Source organism: Motacilla alba, chromosome 7 (genome assembly GCF_015832195.1).
Source record: "Motacilla alba alba isolate MOTALB_02 chromosome 7, Motacilla_alba_V1.0_pri, whole genome shotgun sequence".
Taxonomy (NCBI): Eukaryota; Metazoa; Chordata; class Aves; order Passeriformes; family Motacillidae; genus Motacilla; species Motacilla alba.
Genome location: NC_052022.1, coordinates 33,472,629 through 33,485,508, shown reverse-complemented (window position 1 = coordinate 33,485,508; position 12,880 = coordinate 33,472,629). Strand labels below are relative to the sequence as shown.

The window sequence follows — 12,880 nt, the reverse complement described above, 5'->3', positions numbered from 1 at the left end:
TATGGACAAAAAGAACACAAAAACACAGAATCAGAAAAAAGCCCAGCAAACCATTTCATATGATCAATATGTCAAGTGTCAGGCCCACTGCCCCACAACTCCAACCCAACGCGTTGCTTCTTCCGAGGGGAACAAATCCTATGCTGGAAGAGGGGGAAGCACTGGTGCATTACCCAGTAATCAGTGGGGATGTCTACAATCAAATAGGACCAGTGAGCCTTGGACATGGCTTCTCACATAGTTGTACAATATCTCATTAAAAAACTACCATTAATAATGCCATGGTGCACATAATCTACAGCAGAGTAACCAGACTGTAAAATAGTAAGAAAATAAAAAAAAAAATTGTAATAGGAGTGTGAAATGAACCTTTTTTCCTTCTCACTTCATCTCTGGAGAGTGTGCTAGGTTCCTTTTTAGCTATTTTCCTTTCAGGAGTAGAAATCCTGCCTCTCCCAGTTTTAAAAGGTTTCTCTTTTTTATGCTTATCAAGAGATGATCTTCGCAATTCTCTCTCTGCTTTCTCCTCTTTAGGAACAGTCTCTAACTGTTCAGTCATGATGCTCCTATCATCATCTGTAGGATCAGAGCAAATTACAACAACAAACAAAAGATTAGTAACAAATGTTAACAATACTTCAGAGGAGCGGGGAAAAAATAGTTGAAGACAGAGCAGACGATTAATTTTTAAAAAGCAAACTATTTTTACCATTTTTCTGAAACATGCTGAGATTACTATTATAACTGAAATAATTTTGCTTTTCAATCATTATGATTTGGAAGTAAAAATATTCAACAGACAAAACAGAAAGGATAATGCACACCTTGAGTGTCTGCCCAGAGACTGTCTGTGTCCATGATGGAGTCATCAATTGTTGTTTCATCTTTGTAATCATCGCACGTCTCTGTTTTGTAGTTAGTGAGCAGGATTTCTTCTCTCTGGGGTGAAGCAGGAGCCTCTCGGGAGCCTTCCTTGGGCTCAACTTCCACTTCTTCAAGATCTAGCTCCTCCTCAGCCTGGGAGTCTCCTGTTTCAATGTCTTCCTGCTGAGTAGCAGCGAAGCGCACGCTGTGAGAAGCGGATTCACCCTCATCAACTGTTGTCTGCACCACTGTGATAAAGTCATCCTCCACTGTCACTACTGATTCAATAATGCCTTTCAGCTCAGGCAGGGCTTCTGGGCTACCCTTGGCTCCCATTTCTTCTGCACGAGGCTCGCCAAACTCTGGGGGCATTTCTGATACAAGATGCTGTTTATCCTCTTCTTTTGCTTCTTGCCCTGCTTCCACCTCTTCTTCCTCATATTCTTCCTCTTTCGGGGCTCCAGCTGCCAGTTCACATGGCAGCAGCTTTTGGGTTTCTGTAGGTTTCACAGCTCTATCAAGAGTCTCTTCAGCTCCTTCTACAAGTTGTGGTATGCTCTCCATCTGAACCTCAGCAGGTTCCTCCCGGAGAGGCTCAGCTTTTGGAAAGAGGAGCTCCACAGAAGCCCCCTTAGCTGGTAACTGTGTAGGCATCTCCTCCCCAGACACGGGAGGTTTTGGATGTTCTGCTTTGATATCCTCTGGTTTCACAGATTCTCCATTCAAACTTTCTTGGGCTTGATCATGCTCTCCACTAGATTCATAGGATTCCTCCTTATCAACTGCCTCTTGATGTACCAGATCTGGCTTAGTTACTTTTTCCTTAATTTCAATTTCTGACAGTTTGGTGCTGTCCTTTGCATAACTCGGCTCCATCTTGGAAAGTACATCTGCATCCTTTGCTTCTCTGGAGAAGATGGTCTCCTCTTTCTGCTGAGTGTCTTTGGGTTCAGGCTCTGCTTTTTTAAGAGAGGCTTTGTCCTTCCCTAATGGAAGAGAAACAACCTCACTGATCTTAGTGTCTAACTTACTCTGATATTCTTGGTCAGCTCTCCTTGCAGCTACCTCCATATCGTGTTTAATTGCATTGTAATCTGGTTTAATTGGAGCTTCTATCTCAGCTATCTCAGCTATCTCAGGAACAACACTTAGAGTCTTCTCCTTCTCCAACAACAAACAAATAGAATCCTTTTCTATTGCTATCTCTGAAGCAGAAGTTCTGTCATACATTGTATCGGCAGGTAAATGAACTTTACTAGCCACGCTTTCTTCTTTCCTTTCTAACACTGCCTCAGCTCTTGTCTTCTCTGGTTCTGCTCCTTTAATGGGACAGACCTGTTTAGAGTCAGCTTGATCTTCACTTTTTTCTAGCACAGTATCCAGTTTCTCTTTTTTCTCCTCCTCAAAGTCCCTCACCAGAGTGGACTCACCATGCTGACCTGAATCTCTTTCACTGAGGAAGTCTTCTTTTGATTTTTCAGCAGCTGCCAGCTTCACTTCTATTAAAGACAAGTCAGGAGCGAGGCCACGTCTCAGTTTTTCATCTGTGCCTTCGTAGAAGGGACAGGTTTCACTCGTTAAATTCTCACTGTCCTGAACTGGAGAAGGGAGTGGTACTGTGTACTTATTGAAAACACAGTAGCCCAAGTCTTCCAGCTGACTTTCAGCTTTCAGAATTACATGGTTTTCATTTGTCACAGGTGGCAGGGCTGTGCTGCTGTCTTCCACAACAGTGTCAGAAGGAACTGGCTTCTTCTGTGCCACCTCAGCATCTGCACTCACAGAGGCTAATCTAGATCTTGTCCCTGCCAAGTCTAACATTTCAGGCAGGTCAGGAGCCAGGACAGCCCCATTTTTGTAGTAATCTTTGGCCTGGAAAGATGGTTCAGCCAAGGTCTCAGGCTGGACTTTTTCTTCTACCATCACTTTTTCTTCTTCTGTGTGCTCGTCTTCCTCTCTGCTTTCAATGGGGAAGCAGGGGGCCTTCTCCAACGCTGGTGTGGTTGCTGGCAAGTAGTCATCACCTTCATCCATACTTCCACTAGTGTTAGTTAGAATATCTGAAGCGAGGGGAGAAAGATCATGTGCACGACCAAAACTAAATCCTAGGGCTATTGAATCCAGACAGGACATGGGCAAGTTAATAGACATACTTCTCTGTTCAATTGCGGATCTCCCCCCAAGTCCCAAGCTCCTGCTCAGAGTTAGGTCATCTTTATTTTTACTGTGAAGTTCTCTCTTATCCCCGTACACTTTGGGGTCAATAGTGAACATTCTTTCTGTTGGAGAACTGGGTTCTTCAGATGTGTCTGGTGTATAGCTCTGAGCCAGGGTACTGTACCCCATTTCACGAGCATGCACATTCTGCTGCTGATTTAATTCTGTCTGTAATTCTTCCTCTTCCTCCTCCTCTTCATCTTCAGGTATTAGAGGACCTCTCTGATAAGGCTCATATTTACTCTCTTTAGTGTCACTTAGCTCATAGTAATCACTGCTTTGTTTCAGACCATCTGCTTTGAAGGCTTCCTCTTTCAGAGCAGAGGTTTCAAAATACTTTGACATTCCTGACTGATCCTCCTCTTCTTTCATTTGATAAGGAGCTGCAAGACTTGTCTTACCCTCCTCAGTATCTTTTTTAACAGCTTTGTCTTGAGAAGCTTCTAGAGTAGGAGTCTTCTCAGTGGTTAAACCTGGTGCCTCAGGGGCTTTCTCTGTTACTCTGGATAACTGAGCGGTATCAGGGTGCTCTGCTGTTTTCTCAAGGGTCAGTTCCTGGCTTAACTTAGCTGGGGGTACCCGTGTGCTTTGCTGTGCCTCCTTTTTCACATCTGCTGCTGCTGAGAGCCCACTTTGGTCCGTTTCTTTTTCTGCTTTGAGACTATCAGCTGACTTTTTAGCTTCACCATCCTTCTGAAAGTCTGTTTTGTCTGGGGAAACTGTCTTAACTTCTGATTTTGTGGTAATTTTACCATCATCTAATATTCGAGCCTCCCCTTTATCATAGAAGTCGTACCTTTCCTCTTCATCGCTCTCATCCTTAGTCATGTCCTTTTCCTCTCCCCATGGAGGGATTTTTGGGGTGCTTGGAGTTTTCAATCCATCTACAGTTACTGCTGAGACTTCTTGGAGAGATAATGTCCTGTCTCTGTGGATCTGTTCATCTTTACTGAGGTCTTTGGCAAACAGTTGGTCAGTGAGTTCCTGATGTGTTTTGAAACTGTCTTTGAGTGAAAGCTCCTGGGGGAGAGCAGGAGATGGGCCTGAAGGAAGTTCACTTTTGGCTGCTTCTGCCTTGGGTTCTGGTAGCAATAGAGAACTTTCACCATGGCTGATGGCACCACCTTGGATATCTTTGAGGTTGTCTTGAAATTTGATAGCCATAACTTCGTTGGTTGATGAGGGCACACCTGCAGTCCTTTCTTCTGCCCTGCTCACTTCAGGCAGCTGAGATGACAAGTGCTCTTGTTCTTGAGGAGCAGGAGGCTTAGCAGCAGGTTCTGCAAAACTGGCTTCCCCTTTCTTCTGTGAATCAGTTTTCAAGATCCATTCTGATGGAGGTGAAAGCATTGTTTCTTTGTCTTTGCTCTCTGAATCCTTTTTATCTGCAGCCTCTGTTTTTGCTGACTGTGGAACTAAGGCATCGTATTTAGGTTGCTCAACAGTCTTATTGTCCTTCCCAGATTCACGTTGCTTTGTGTCTAATGGTTCTGCTGCAAAAGGGCATGTGCCCTCCTGGACACGGAATTCCATCTTCGTGGCTGCAAGTAAATCTGAAGTAATTTGTTTGGGTTTTATAGCAAAATTATTTAAAGCACTTACAGGCAGGCAAGTCACATGGCCTACAACATTTTAATATGAATGATGGAATGGAAAGGGAGAAAGATGTGAGCATGCAGCAAGGCATCCACCTAGAAATCTGCTTTAAAGCGTTAAATACTAGTTTCCTTTCAATATATAAAGTTTTCTAAGAAAAATGTGAGTTGTACACATATAAATGTGAGCACTGAAATGAGATGATTTCATGTAAATTCTTTGTCTTCATGATTTGTATACAACAGCAAAATCACAAATAACCTCACTTCATTAGAAGCTTTGCTGGACTCTGTAGCTTGTGTTAGTTTTGAATTACTGAAGTCTGCAACTTCAAAGGAACCAGTGGTACCTTTGTGTGTTGCTGATATTTAAAACATATATAGTTATACATTCCTATGTATTTTTATACATTTTTCTTCTTCACGCAGCCTAAACTAGAGATAATGCCTGCAAAGGGTTTTGCAAGTTTCAGAAGAGGCTGGTTTTTTAACCGTACCAGCTTATAACACTTGCTCTTTGTCAAATGACCAAAATCTCACTGCTGTCACCAAGCCAGCATGTGGAAATCAGCAACAGACCTATTAATACTTCCAGATCTTGAAGGTCTGGTCTTCAAAATGGCCAGTTCACCTACAGCTGTAGCTGAAGTCAAAGAATACTTGGCATGTTTCTGTGACTCTAGATCAGGTGCTAAACTAAAAAGGCTACTCTTATACTCTGCCACTTTATTTTCAGAGGCTAATACCTAGTTAAGTTTTTTTTTTAATACCCACTCTGTTAATCATTAATAGCTTGATCTTTTTTAATGTCCTGTGGAAGATAATGATTCCTATCTCCTTGAAATCGTCTTATAATGGAAAATATGAAGAGAATGACAACAGAATGCGGCATATCTTTCTGCACTAATCTGTGAAATAGGTTTTTTAAGTTTTTTCTAAAGCTTATTACAAGTAGCATTGAGCCAACTCTGAATTTCTTCAGATCTGAAGTCCACGGAGGCATCTTTCTGCTCTGATGAATCTGACTGTTTTTAGAACAATTAGTATCAAAGTATTGCTCATTATTTAAATATTTACATTTGCTAATACCGAGTCAAAAAAGCAACTGCCATTCTAAAATCTACAAGTAACCAAACTAGAAATCTACACCTACAGTAATTTTGCTCCTTTATGTTTTAACATGTGGTGACTGACTTGCAATCCCCATGAAGTGTAAAGCATGGCCACTGGGTTGATGTCACCCTGGTTTCACAGAAATTAAACAGCTGAATACTGCTTTTCTCCATGTATCCTACTGCGTCCTCCTGTAGCGCAAGCAAACAATACCAATGGCATCAAAGCATATTCTGACTGCCAAAGGAATTCAGTGTTCTTCAGCTGGGCCATTCGGAACACAAGCCTCCTAAAATGCAGCATTCCTTAGCCAGGCAGGGAGTGGGTACATCCACACAAGATGTCTTTACACCTTGTTCCACTGGCTGAAGAGAAATACCATTACAAGAAAAATACTGAAGCCTAGTTCTGTACTGAAAGATGACTGCAGTAAACATTTTGTTCAGAGATTAAGTCTAGACTTCACCTAGTGCACCCAGTCCTAACCTTCACCTTGAAGGCAAATGTCCCAGTGGAAGTGATGGAGATTTTGCCTAAGAAGGGCATTCCAGCAGGGTTAAAAATTTGTAATAAAGTGGCACACGCAAAAAATAAGAGTTCTGGCAATGACTGAGGAGAGGAGGGGTGGACTGCAATGGATGACAAGGGTATGATATAAGAAGCAATAGCTTTAAGGAAGCTAAACCAGAATGCACCGAAGCACAGACAAAAAAACCAAACCAACCAAACAAAAATCCTGCACACTGCAAATGAAAACATTTCTACAGTTTAAGCATCTTTATGTCATAGTCAAAGGCGGCAAATCTGCTGTTTGAAAGAAATGCAGATGAACCTCTGCACCAAAAAGAAAAAAAATACATAGATTAGCAATGTGACTGGCAAACACATCTGAGATGGGGAAAAAAGGCTTACACAGAGGAATAAGCTTAGCTGCAAAGCAATATTTTATCATGGCAAAGTAAAAAACTCAGGAATCAGCCGCAGCGGTGGGAAACCATGTTGTCATACAGCACCTACACAATCAAATTATCCACTACACACTCTTCAAGCATAATAACAAGAGCAGTCATACTAATAAATGGGAAAAACAGAAAATGAAGCAGGCTTGGAAAGCGCTGGAGAAAGCTGGAGAAGGATTTGCTGGCGGCAAACACATGCAAACCTAAAGAGGACACACCTTCTTCAGCCAAGGAAGAGGGTGTGCCTTTCAGGAGTGCTCCCACCACAAAGGTCACACTCTCCCTGCTGGATGCCACATTTGGCACTTTTTCTTTGTGACACACTGAACCAGAATCCGACTGACCCTCGCAGAGGGCCTTTGCCTGGTCCAAAGGCTTAAGGGGCCTGTGTTCTTTCCCCACTTGCTTCCCAGGAAGAGCAGCAGGTTTCACTTCCACAGCCATCAGACTCTTTACTGGTTCTTCTTCTTGGAGATGGAAAAAATAGGGGACATGCCCACCAACAGTAAACACCAAGCACACAGCTGAACAGGACTGCTTTTACATAACCCTTTCAGGACTGCATTTACATAACCCTTTCAGCTCAATATTTTCAATGTAAGTCTGTAAAGGACTGCCAGTACCCAGTTCATTTTAGCCACCACGGAACTGAATTTTCCTCAGGGATAAAACCAAACCAAAAGCCTGCCTCCCCCCAGACAAGCATGTTTATGCCACAAGATGAGAGCTAAAAGTGTTTTACAGGCATACCTCTCCCAAGGATGACAGTGGGTCAAATAGTCATTGGAAATGGAAATGGAATGGAATGATGGATGGCTCTGACAACACTAATGCATCAATGAGCTCAAAGTACACTGATATTTTTCTAATAAATGTGCTGTTTAGTCCAGTACAAGACATTCAGCTGAGGTGGAGGAAGGTATGAGGCATTGATTTCTTTCTGCTGACCTTGGTAATACAGACTGCCGAACGCCAGCAAGTCAATCTGCTGTATGAATCCTGGATTTGGCAAAATACTGAGACCTTTCATAGTCATAATAGGCCTTATGCATGGCTAATGATTAATGGTTTTTGCAAGATTTCTGCCAAGTTTCCTGCACTGAATGGGTTTATAAACAATTTCTCCCTTGCACTGTCTGTCTGACATCTGAAATCTATATGGGAAAGTCACTATTTTAACGTAAGGACTCTTCATTTTCTTTGCTGTTTCCCCACTTATCCCCAGGCTCCTCACCATCAATTAAGTCAAACAAATCAATGAATGCAATGTAACTATTTGTTCATCCAAATTTCTAAAACATACCACTCAGCCTATGGGCTGTTAGGATCAGTACAGTAGAACAGTCTTTGCTTGAGCCATGGCAGAAGAATTATTAGAAAACTCTCCATTTCAGGCTTGCACTCCTGCCACTGCTACTCAGATAAAAATTACTGTGCACTATTAGTAGTCCCTCTGGTAAGAAGTAAGGATTAAGTGCGAATCCTGTGATTCAGCAATGTACTCAAGGAGCTGACCAGCAGCACGCTGCAGGCAACCTGATGACATCCTTGAGTTCAAAATGTGTCTCATGATGAAATACTTTGCTGAATCAGACCTAGAACAAAGCGTTTTCAAATCTGGAAGCTCTGCATCCATCCTCTTGGAATTACAAGGGCTTTGTTTTTGTCCTGAGACTGTCCCAGTAAAAACCAGACAATCAATCATCCATTTCAGCTATGGCCTTAAAAGAGTGATTTAAGGAACATAAACACTATTTGAGGCTGAGAAAACATCACTATGTAAATAACAACACATTATTAATAACATAAAATAATTAAGATTAGATACTGTATCTTAAATGAACAGAAGCCAGAAGATTCAGAATCAGACCCCGACCAATGCCTGAGCATTGCAGAAATATTTGCATGTGGGCAGATTGTAAAAGCAGCCTTGCAGATCAACAGGTCTTCAGCTACAAGAGACCCTGACTTGAAAAACTTGCTTTACTTTTCTTTTTCTGATATTATGAACTTTTGTATGTGTACAAAAAAAACAACTTTTGTGTTTTTTGTACCTTTTGTATCTCAATTTAAAAATGCTAAGGAAAGCCTTTTATTTTACTCTGAGCAGTACTCCTTCATTTCCTGGAACACTTAAAACAAAGCCACATAAATAAAAATAATTACTCAAACTAGAAAGTTTTCCTTGAATTAACAAAAGAATCATATAGCCTCTCTTTGTGCAGCAGACTCTTATGCCAAACAGACTGCTGGCCAGCAAGCACAGCTGTTTCACACAAGAGTCTCAGTTGGAAGGGTAGGAAGGATCCTTCACACACAGAAGGATCATCAAGTCCAACTCTCAAGTGACCAACCCATACAGGGATTGAATCTTGGCATTTTAGCACTGTGCTCTCACCAGCCGAGAGGACCTCAGGGTCTCATAATGTTCATCTTTCCACTCATGATCCAGCTTATGTGCCTTTTTTCTCCTCCATATGGATGTTCTGAGATCTTACACTCGCACCAGAGGCAGATGATATGACTGGAAAGGAAGCTCCCATGAACTAATCAGGCTGTTATGTACTGCTGTAGGCACACAGCTCAAGTAAGGCTTATTCCCTGTGATTTTTCTATCTCCCTACCTTCAGTTAGATATGCTGACATGATCTTCAGTTATTAGTGCTGATCTCTTTCTGATGCTGTTACAGTATTAGTCTCTTAATTCTGTAATTATCCTGTTAATTCTGAACAACCCTGGTTTTCTTTAAATGAGCCAGCCAGTGACCAGTTTCAGGGAGACAGCTCCATCCTCCTGAGACACAAACCTTTAGAGGATCCAGTACTATTTCTGACTTCAGCTCGCAAGACTGAGTGCTGTGAAATGAAACATCAACTATTTCACCTTCGAGAAGTCAGCTGTTCTGTTAGCCAGTGAAGAAGATTCTCCCTTGGTTTTCCTTTTACATAACCCCTACTGATAAAGGACTGCTTACTGATGTGCTCAGGCCATAGAAACAGGAGGTACAGAGAGGCTTTTTTCCCCTCTGTGTTTGCAGTCAGCTGGCACAATACAAATGGAGTGTGTCCACAAAACAATTGGAAATCAAACATGACCCAATATGGGCTGAAATTACCTGTGTACACTGGGGTAAAACTTACTTACTTCACCTGCTGGAGAATGAAAGTCCTTTTAAAGGGCTATCTTTGGTATTGACATATTTTTTCCCCCATTGTGTCCTACTCTGTGTATTGTTCTTGGCAGTATTTCTCTAGCACAAAGAACAAATTATCTTCCAGTTCTTTCAGCTAGCTGCTCCTTCTGCTTCTGCTCTAAGCTAGGCCTGAAGAACAAGATCCCTGATTTAAGTGGGAACCACAGCTACACTGACCTCAAAGCTGCTCATGCTGCAGAGACATGGAGACACTCTTGGAGGGGCACCACTTCCATCTGGGGAAAAACACAACCAGGTTTCCCTCCCCAGAAGGCAGCAAGGCCAGGCACATAAAGAATGGAATGGATGGCAGGTGAAAAGAGGGGAAGAGGAACCGAATGGGACCATGCTCAGTTCACCTTCATCATGGCCCAACAAGACCTCTGTGCTCTTCACTGTGGCACTGGGGTGTGTGCTAGAGCCAGTCCACTCCGAGCTGAACAAAGGGTGTTCATAGTACTCCTCATCTGAATTGCAGGGCTCCTCCTTGGGCACAGACACTGAAATGGAGGGGGCCAGGTGCCGCTCCCTGCTGGCAGCAGGCCCACAGCCAGGGCAGTGCTGGAGCAGCCCCACCTTATCCTCCGCCCCTGCATTTACAAACACACACAGACAGACAAAGGCTGCAGGACAGACAGACAGACACACACAGGGAAAAATAAAGCAGGATGGACACATGCTCTAGCACCACCAGCCACTGCCATGCTGGAGTGGATGACACCAGCCAGGCTACTGGTTAATGCAGGATGGAGCAATGAGGCAGTTGCGCATTTTAACACATGGAGCATGTACCTGGCCCTTTCTGCTGGGTTTATCAACATCAGAAACCAATCCTAGGAGTAAGTGAATTTCAAAACTACACACTAATGACTTAGAAGAGCACATGCTGTGCACAAATCACATCTCACAACTCACACTAGACTCATATGTATTACACACCTGACTGACTGTACTAAAAACCTCTGAAGTGTCCTGACATAGTTGTATTCCTCATAATATTCAGATTTAGTACTTAAAAGTGAAAATTTTAAAAAGTTCTTTAATTGAAAAGAAAACCAGCTTACATTTTGGCCAGTGGTGACTTTATTTTTCATTGCACCTGTTTCAAAATTCCCCACTTTTCTTTTTCCTGTAAACAAATAGCATTTAAACAAACAAAAAAACCTTCCCCAAATAGCTATCTACCTTTTTTTTTTCTGATAAAGGCCACAAAGTGCTGCTCACAGCAGTCTATGTTAGTCCTATATTTTATGCTGTTGTGTCATGTTTCCATGGGTGAACTAGTTCCCCCCTCAGTGTTTGCTAATGCTTTGGAATGACAGGCTTATTCCCATCACTGTAGCCTTGCAGAAAATCACATTAGTGGGACTACACCAGCTACTGACAAGTACAGGGAGGGGCAGTTTTTGCAAGACAAAGAAAAATAACACTACCCAATGAAAATGACTGGCCTACCACCTCATCCATGCAAGCCTAGAGGGGAGACTTGGGACCTCCTGTAGGCTGAGGAATCCCCTCATCACGAGTAAAGCTATGAAAAACTAAACATCTAGTGCTAGAGAAAAGATGTTTAAGTTCATTCTCAGTGTATGACACCTGGTAGTTTGATGAACACTGATTCACGGGGTGCCTTAAGCAGCTGCAGCTGTTCCATTGAATTTCCTACCAGCTCCAAGTACAAGTCCAAACTTTGTGTCCCTGGCCTTTCTAAAGGCAATTATAACTTACAGGACTTGCCCCAGAGCCCCAAAACTGTCACTCTTAGATCCACAACACTGTCAGAAAGCAAGGCTTTAACACAGGCAGCATAAGAGATCTCTTTGTGGGACACCAAACCAAGAGGGCTCAGGAATGCTATCCTAACTGCAATTACCCAAGCCTTGGAAACAATTTTGATCCACAACAATCCCATTTATAAGAGCTTTAACCTTCTTCCTGGCAAACAATAGTAAGCCTTAAGTTTCTTTTTACAGTACATCATGAAAAAACAACATCTGTGTCTTTACAAAAAGCTCCTCTGCTTTTTCAAGTAACTGGCAGCAAGTGTCCTGTAGTGGCATGGCATGGATTTCTTCTGCCTGGGAAAGGATTGCTGTAGGAGAAACTAATTCCATGGGTCCATGTTTAAGACTGGTGCCAGCCCTGAGGCTGGCTGGGACCAAAGGTATGCTGTGTGCACAAAGACCCCACATGGAAGTCAGTTAGGAGAACTGTATTCACAGTTTCTTTCAGGGAACAAAGAGTACACAAACCACTGACAGTCTGGCTGCTTCTCCTCTGTAGTGGAATCCAACCCCCATATTCAGGGGTTCATGCAATATTAAAAGAGGCAGGTGTGGAAGGAAAACCTGGCAACCCACTTCTGCCAAGCAAGAAGCTCTGCAGAGCACTGCAGTAGGAAATGCTAAGCACAGCGTTGTGCCCAAGCTTCCCATTTTTCCCTTAAGAACCAAAAACAAGGTTTCAGGGAATCATTTCAATCTGTTCTTGCAGAGCAGAACCTGTGGATTTCTTCTCCACAGAAACATCTACAAAATTCTGTAACAGATTTGAGGCGGTTCAGAGTTCGCAAAAGGCAAATTACAGGGGGTAAGCCCACAGTTCAGGGCATGAGATACCAGGAATTAATTCCCTCCTAAATCCAAGAAGGTTCAAAACTTCAACTCCCCCTTCTCTGCAGGGTGCCCTCACAGCAGCCCATGAATTACTGAAGACAAGAGCTGAATGAACAGAAGCACTTGCCACCTATTCAGCTGGAACTGGGACATGAAGAAAAGAAGGAAAGGATGATATGGTCAAGAAGCTGAACACAGAGAAGGAAGATGTGCAGAAGGGGAGGTTCTCCTTCCAGCTGTGGGTTTATTTACCCAGGGGCCCTCCAAAAGCAAAATGCATCAACAAGAGTGAAGGTGAAATCCCAGCACTTGTCCATACTGTT

The 12,880-nt window shown here is 42.7% G+C and overlaps 1 protein-coding gene across 50 annotated transcripts in view; it reads right to left on the bottom strand.

Annotated features, from left to right (window-relative positions):
- Positions 1-12,880, bottom strand: part of MAP2 (microtubule associated protein 2) — a 225,994-nt gene that overhangs the window by 31,134 nt on the left and 181,980 nt on the right. For 34 of the 50 annotated variants that reach the window (XM_038143129.1, XM_038143130.1, XM_038143125.1 and 31 more), the window contains 2 exons: positions 825-4,634; positions 370-576 (listed from right to left, as the gene is read on the bottom strand). The exons of 8 other annotated variants lie outside the window; for them this stretch is intronic. In XM_038143129.1, the coding sequence (XP_037999057.1) occupies positions 370-576; positions 825-4,634 (4,017 nt within the window). The remainder of the gene's footprint in view (positions 1-369; positions 577-824; positions 4,635-12,880) is intronic. 8 more of the 50 variants (XM_038143118.1, XM_038143134.1, XM_038143117.1 and 5 more) reach the window with 1 other exon arrangement.